The sequence below is a fragment of the Bombyx mori genome, chromosome 24 (genome assembly GCF_030269925.1).
Source record: "Bombyx mori chromosome 24, ASM3026992v2".
Taxonomy (NCBI): Eukaryota; Metazoa; Arthropoda; class Insecta; order Lepidoptera; family Bombycidae; genus Bombyx; species Bombyx mori.
In genome coordinates, this window is record NC_085130.1 from 9,483,884 (window position 1) to 9,492,010 (window position 8,127).

General features: G+C 42.6%; 2 protein-coding genes across 2 annotated transcripts; one reads left to right on the top strand and one right to left on the bottom strand.

Moving 5' to 3' along the window:
• Window positions 1-2,373: 2,373 nt before the first annotated feature.
• Window positions 2,374-4,369, bottom strand: LOC101746760 (low molecular mass 30 kDa lipoprotein 21G1-like). The gene is given in 2 exon segments (NM_001279435.1): window positions 2,374-3,703; window positions 4,338-4,369. Coding segments are annotated over 2 exon segments (1,311 nt in total). The 5' UTR covers window positions 4,358-4,369; the 3' UTR covers window positions 2,374-2,412.
• Window positions 4,370-5,724: 1,355 nt separating this feature from the next.
• On the top strand, window positions 5,725-7,127 carry LOC101746622 (microvitellogenin). Its single transcript, XM_004926296.5, has one exon. The coding sequence runs from the start codon at window positions 5,798-5,800 to the stop codon at window positions 7,073-7,075; it is 1,278 nt and encodes a 425-aa protein (XP_004926353.1). The 5' UTR covers window positions 5,725-5,797; the 3' UTR covers window positions 7,076-7,127.
• Window positions 7,128-8,127: the final 1,000 nt, after the last annotated feature.

The following is an 8,127-nucleotide window of genomic DNA, read 5'->3' on the forward strand; positions in this document are numbered from 1 at the left end:
TTACATTAGTATTGGTACTTTTATATGAAGAAAAAAAATATTTATTTCGTTTAAACCACCTCCTTCTTTTTTCTTCGCTTTTCCTTCAACCTTTGCCATTCTTGAGCATTCTGTGGGAATCTTAAATATTTATATATAGTTGCTGGGTTATTCAGAGCCTCCACAACCTCTGATATACACTGGGATGTCTGGGACAAATATGTTCTTATATTTTCTTTTATGATTTTTTGGGTAGCTTCAATTTCCCAAAAATAACAAGGTGCACAATAACTGAAAATAAGAAATTATCATTATACAATACACATAGTTATTAGAGAATCTAATATGTATTCTATCAAGATATTTTTGGTAGATTAGTTTAGTGGTATTGTTTTACTATAATGGGAGAGTCAGATATAAACAAATGGCAAAGTTTACTAATATGCCATAAACTACCTATTTTAAACATAAAGACACAATCTTAACACGTGGAATACCTACCTTTAGAAGAGTTGAAAGTCAATTTCGGCTTTTAGTGGTCTTCGTCAAAGGGTGTAATTCACACCCTAACTGCTTCTTAAGATCCTTCGGCAATCTATACACTTTCTTTATACTTTTACATAGTAGTCATCTCAAGTTAGAAGTGAAAAATTATGAATTTCGTAGGCTTGTCGACGCATTTCACGCTTATCTGTAGCGTCAGCCTCTTTCAACAATGTTTTCAATAAAAACATACGCTTCATAAAATATCGATGAAGTTATTTTAGAGATATAAAGTTATTTTAAAGTGCAATTTTTCTAATTAATAGTATTTTTTTAATAATTAGCAGTGGTTTATTACGTTTTCGTATATTCTCACTCACAACAAACACTTAAAACACTTGAGGGAGTCCTTAGAGAGTCCCTTCTTTATTTCGCCGTAAAGTCGTGTTTTATGTTATTAACACCACAGTTGAAACAATAGAAATTTTATTGTTGTAGCGGCATAAAAAATTCTAAGTTATTATATTATATTAGTTATTAAACACAATAAAAATTATTTTTTCGTTTTTAAATTTTCGGCGGTAAAAGGGTCCCTGACACAGACTATATTCTTTTTCCCACCTCTCATGCGTTCCGGCTTACGCATCATAAAAATATGCGTTCTCAAACGCCACCATAGAGTTAGTATTTTAACTTGTTGTAGGTACCTACCTACTTATTAACTCCATGAACGCCACACACTAACTTTTTATTTGACAAATAAAATGATGGTGAGATGCGAAGTTTTTATCGAAATTAGACGTGATTTACACTACAGAATGCCGGTTCAAACGTCAACTCATACATTTTAAGTAAAAAACTCACGATTGCTAGGTAGTTCAATTGACTCTGATCTCCCGCGAAGGACGCTAGTGTAGATTCGGTACTACAATGAAATTTACTAAATGCCAATTTGAAAACTCACACCGAATTCATGTGCGAGTTTGTTAAACAACGCTTACAGAATCGCAAGGTTTGTGACACCGTTTATTCAAAAGCAGGACACTTATCCTACGAGATTATAAGTTCAAAAGAAAGATTAGTTGTAGCATTAAGATTTCTTGCAACAGGAAATTCGTATCAAGATTTAAAATTTAGTTCTTTAATATCCCAACCCCAGCTGACAAAAATTATCCCTGAAACATGTCGGGCTATTTATAAATGTCTGGCATATTAAATAAAGGTGACAGAAATAAATACTTTTTATTCGGGAGTACAAAACAAACTAAAACGTCCGTACGCACGGAGAGCTATGGGACGACTGAAATCATTCAGTAACTAAATGCGATTACACCTTCCTAAATGCGTTTCTAATTAGGCTTTTAAATGATTTAGTCAGTTAGAAACCATCCTTGCTACTGAATTTAGTAGGCTAGCTTACTGAATGCTATTACGCTTCACTGAATTCAGTAGCGACTGGATTCAGTCGACTAAATTTAGCCAAGTGTAATAAGCCTTTTAGCGTGATGTTATATAGCCTATATATAGCCTTCCTCAATAAATGAGCTATCTAACTCTGAAAAAAATTCAAACCGGACTAGTAGTTCTTGAGATTAGCGCGTTCAAACAAACAAATAAACTCTTCAGCTTTAATATTAGTATAGATTTCGTTGGACCATATAAATGTACCAGTCTATATTATCCATCTATATTATCCATAAACAATTTGACAGACGGACGTCTTGGAGCTGTGAAAATGATGTTCTCAGGTTGCGTTATATACCTACTAGCTTTATGGCGTTATGTCGACAAAAACAGTGGATGAAACTGTCTTAAGGAAATATATTATTATAAAATGCTCATCAACCACTTCCCCGTAGAGACTCAATAAAACAACACGTCATACAGTGATAAAATTTATTGTAACATGGTCAGATGTAGCGGCGCAGTCGTCTGGGATCTAGGAGGGTTTCACTGCCACGGCTGGATTATGAAGCCGAAGTACTCAGGGTTGGTGGCGACTACCCCGTTGTTCCCCCACACAAGGCGGTCCCCGTACCAGTCCACGCTCGCGTCCAGCTTCAGTCCCTGCCGGTACTCCCGATTCTCGATGAGGAATAGCTGTTGGTCGCCCACCTTCACCGGGTATAAGAACCAGGTGTGTCTCTTCTCACTAGAATCGTTCGATCCCCAGGTCTTCCTGTCGCCGTAGCTGTCTACGTTCACGTCCAGTTTCAAGTACATATTGTGTTCGGTGTTCTGTATCTTGAAGATGACGTTGTTGTTTTCCCAAAGAGAGATGAGTCGCCAGCTGACTCGGTAGCTGGTGTAGTCCTTTCCGTCTCCCCAGGTTAGGCGGTCGTTGTACCAGTCAACATTGGCATCCAGTTTGAGAGCTTGATTGTAATGTTTGCCGATGAGTTTAATTCTCTTTTGGTCGAGTATGAGTTGGAATTCGCTCGGGAAGTAGTCTACGACGATGTCCTTGTGGCCCTCGTGCCACAGCTTGTACGCGAACGACATGGCATTCTTGATGCCCTGCGAGACGAGCCGCGAGACGACGTCGCGACAGACGCCATAGCCCTGGTTGTTAACGAGACTGCTCACAGTCTTCACCGCGTTGATGTAATCGCCGCCCGTAACCAAGTTGTACAAGTGATTGTTGATTGACGTTGCGTCGGCAAAGACCCTCTTCGTGCTGAATTCCGTCTGGGTCTTCAAGTCTGCGGGCAGTTCGTACCCGACTCCATAGTACAAGCCCTTTTTAACAAGCTCACGCTCGAGATTTTGAATGTCATCAGAATTGTCAGAATATCCGTAGGCAACGACGAGTCCTTCGGACGCGTTGGCGATCCTGGCGACGTCTGCGGCGCACCGCTTACTGATGGGCTTCGTACTGATGGTAACAGTTTTGACACCACCGTCTGTGATGTAACTGGAAGTGTCGCTGTCGTCCACGGACACGACGGGAATCCTGTTGGGTATTTGCGTTCCCTTGCTGTGGCCCTTACTGACGAGCGCAAACTGTTCGTTCACATTGTAGCTCCGAGAGAAGCCTCTTACCTTTTCAAGGTTAGTCACTTTTCCTTCTCCCCAGTAATTGACGTGGTGTACCAGCCCTCTGTCGGTCGGGATCTTCACGAGGTCGTACATACCGAAGTAGGGCATTGAGGTGTACGGATACAACAGGTCCTCATTTGTGTGGTAGTCTGGCTCAGAGGCGGCTTCCCATTCTTTCTCTGATGGTGTTTTTACCTGGGAACTATGCAATATACATTAAATCACGTGTGATGAATGATATAACGAAGGAACTGCTAAAGGGCGCGTTACTGTTACTGTTTCGTCGCGAGGAATGTACCTACTCCAGTTCACAGGTCTGCCTCCACCAGGAGACGCTCCCACCGCTTAACGTAAATTTAACAGATTTTTTTTATTGCTTAGATGGGTGGACGAGCTCACAGTCCACCTGGTGTTGGGTGGTTACTGGAGCCCATAAACTTCTACAATGTAAATGCGCCACCCACCTTGAGATATAAGTTCTAAGGTATCAAGTACAGCTGCGTCACCCTTCAAAACGAAACGCATTACTGCTTCACGGCAGAAACAGGCAGGGTGGTGGTACCCACCCGCGCGGATTCATAAGAGGTCCTACCACCAGTAATAACGCAAATTATAATTTTGCAGGTTTGATTTTTATTACACAATGTTATTCCTTCACCGTGGAAGTCAATCGTGAGCATTTTTTGAGTACATATTTCATTAGAAAAATTGGTACCCGCACGGGATTCGAACACCGTTGCATCGCTCAATACGAATGCACCAGATGTCTTATCCTTTAGGCCACGACGAATTCAATTAGCGTAGTATGTAGATAAAATTAGTAGGGGTATACTTACTGGCTGAAACTAGTTGGCATATTGAGGCTGCGCGAGTGTTGCTGCGTGTGCGTCGTGTCGAGACGACCCCTCTTATATACTCAAGTCCAGGGCTCCACTGTCGCTTTCACGCGATACTACAAACCGCAACCTGATACCTACTAAAATAATTAGATCATAATTGATAACAATAATAATATTAATAATAAAATAACAAAAGAACAAAATATGTTTGTTTGGTCTTATTTTGATAGTCTAACCCCCGTATCTTTAGTCGTTCACACGAGCTTAACTCTACTCGACTCAACCTCCAACGCGCGTTTTGATAAGCTTGGTCGTAAAAATAAACTGCACTCAAACGTCCTTGGAAAATTTTCCTCACCAGAGGGGAGAAAATGAACTGTCAAGTCAAGTCAAGGTACGTCGCGATGTACTTTGAACGTTCCTCAAAGCTGGTTTTCTATCAATGTCCAAATAGTATGTGGATCGCAAATGGAAATATATGATATTGTTGTGCAATGGCCTGGATCTGTGCATGATTCGCGCATATTTTCATAATTTAATTTTGAATTTTTATTGATTGATATTTAATTGATATTTTTACAAGTATGCATGTTTAGGAAGCTTAATGACAGAGGGAAGACCTTCCACCGAGCGGGTGATATTGCTCGGTAGACCAACGCGAGATGGCCCGAACGTTGTTGTTCAGAACTTGTATATATGCAAGCTTGTCTTGAAAAGGGAGAGATTCAGGCATTTGTCAAATATCTTGTGTTCTGTGATGGCTACCGTCACACATGTACTAGATCGGTTCCCGGATATGAAAACGGCACCCGGTACTGGTGGTTCATGGACATACCAAATGTTAGTTGTCTGGAAGACGTCGCCTCAAGCCGATAACACTGTAAATAATAGTATGAGCCAGGTTAGTTTTATTATGATAATAAAGTACTACCGCTGCAACCGATAGCACTTTATGCCATGTCGCAGTACGTTCTGATGATTCAACATGCTTATTGTGATTAAGAGCTCATCCTCGTAGAAATAGAACGGAGGAGCAAGCGATGACAATGATGATGATGACGTTAAGATCAGATGGGTCTTCTGTTCCGCTCCCACGACTTTATTCCATTTTCACCTCAGATGGATGCTTATGAAAGCTTAAGTATTATTTACATATGATAACAGTCAATAAAAGAAGCAAACATTAGACACCAGTGAAGGCGATAGTTATATCTTCGGGTAAAATGCAATCAAACCAATTTACCTTTTTCAAGGTCACCATTTTAAGGTTAAATTCTCTTATCACCGCCCCAGTAACATTGCGGTTGTGGTTTTCAACAAGCACTACATTTAAAATATAAAATAATATGAGGCAAGAAGTTGACTTCGAATGTATATATAAACGATGCGACTCCATGCAACCGACATAAGACTCTACGACATACTGTCCACCGGTAGTGAGCGCAGGACGACACGAGATGGATCCACACGACCACTGGAAATCTGCCAAGCGCCCCAACTACGTGACCAACGTGGACCTGAAGTATCCGTACTCAGAGCTGCCGTACACAGCGCAGTATAAGCTGCTCAAGCTCCCCATCACTGGAGAGCTGATCGAACATGTCGACTACTGGGGCGAGGGGAGTATCGTCAACGGGGGATTGTATTCGGGCTTCCGCGACTGCTACAATGTGAACCGACAGTACCAAGTGGTCAGCAACGGGTCCGACAAGGGTCACAAGATCCCCAACAGGATCCCGGTGCGCGACGAGAACGACTGCGACACCCGGGCTTACATCAAGGATGACTCGGTCAAAATAGTGACGCTCATGAGTGCGCCCATCATTCCGAACAGCGCCAGAGATATTACGAGAATCGTAAACGAACGCGTCGGCATGGTCGTCATCTACGGCATGCCGGTAGAGTCCCAGGGTATTAAACTCTTGGCTGCCGAGCTAAAGAACAAGCTTCTGCTGTACTGTCCCGACTACGAGCTGTCCGATTACTTACAGGAACCTACAATGATGGACTCGCACGTGGCTTTCCTCAACAAGCAACTTCTTGTGGATCTGCTGGTCAAGTACGTGTCGACCGGGGACTACGACAAGGCAGTGACTACCACGAAGTTCTTGAAAGATGATAACGTCGGTTTTGTTATCGAGGAGCTGATCGACAGACTCTTGCACGCACGAGAATCTAACATGTTCGCATACGCGGACAAGTTGTGGTCCGCCGGACACCACGATATAGTCAATGACTTTTTCCCTTCAGAAGTCAAATTGATCACCAAGCAAGAAAGGGTGAAAATCATCGGAAGACATTACAATCAAGCTCTGAAGCTGGACTCCCATCTCGACTGGTACAACGACCGCCTGGCCTGGGGAGACAGCAAGGACAAGACTAGTCACAGAATGAGCTGGAAGCTTATTCCGGTATGGGAGAATAACAAGCTGCTGTATAAAATAATGAACACTGAACATACTATGTACCTGAAGCTGGACAAGAGCGTAGACGGGTACGGAGACAGGAAAGCGTGGGGCTCCAACAACTCGGAAGAGAAGCGCCACCTGTGGAAGCTGACGCCGGTAGTGCTGGAGACCGGCAACGTCTTACTCATAGAGAACCACGAGTACGGGCAGGGTCTGAAGCTGGACGCGAGCGTGGACTGGTACGGCGACCGCCTGCTCTGGGGAAACAACGGAAACGTCAATGGTAACCCTAGCTACTTCGGCTGGGTCATCGACGCGTGGCAGTAGTACTTCACATAACTTCAGATAGCTTATAGGCGACAATAAATATTTGTGCTGATTCAATGATTTTCCTTAGCTCGACGAGCCGCGATCAGCGTGAGTGTACCGGTCATGTCCGGCCGTACGAGGCCCCACGCGGACGCCCCTAGTCGCACACTTGCGCGTTTATTTCATGCTATTATTATTTATTTTAATAACACAGCTAATAGCTCACAACCCACCTGGTGTCAAGCGGTTACCCTAGCCTCTAGACATGTACAATATAATTGCCGCCACCCACCTTGAGATATGAGTTCTAAGGTCTCAGTATAGTTACAACGGCTGCCCCACCCTTCAAACCGAAACGCATTCTGCTGCGAATTGCTTCACGGCAGAAATAGGCAGGGCGGTGGTACCCACCCGCGCGGACTCACAAGAGGTCCTACCACAAGTAATTACGCAAATTATAATTTTGCGGGATTCATTTTTATTACACGATGTTATTCCTTCACCGTGGAAGTCAATCGTGAACATTTGTTAAGTACGTATTTCATTAGTATTTCGCCTGCGGGATTCGAACACTTGCATCGCTAGATACGAATGCACCTGGCGTTTTATCCTTTATGACGACTCAAAATTTAAAATATATAGGTATACAAATACAAACGGCGAAGAGGTCGTTTCTCTTATACATAGCATTCCCTGTTACAAGAGAAATTTGAATTAGGGATAAAAAATTAATAAAACCACAATACTACCTACACATCGCAAAAGAAGTTTCACGTCTTTCACGTGCACCAAGTTGCATGATTTTTTTTTATATATAAAATATAATATTGTTATCGACCAGAAGTGAGTTATGTACTAAAAAAAAAGGAAAGAAATTACACAGAACTGGTCTAATTATATTTCAATTAATTAACCAAAACTTCTAACAAAATGATTTCAATCTACTACTATCGAAAACTGTTTGTTGCGGACAGTTCCTGCACCGGATCACAGCCGAGCCCACGGCAGAGTGCCACCATTGTGGTTGCGACTTGGACACGGCAGAGCACACGCTCGTAGCCTGCCCCGCA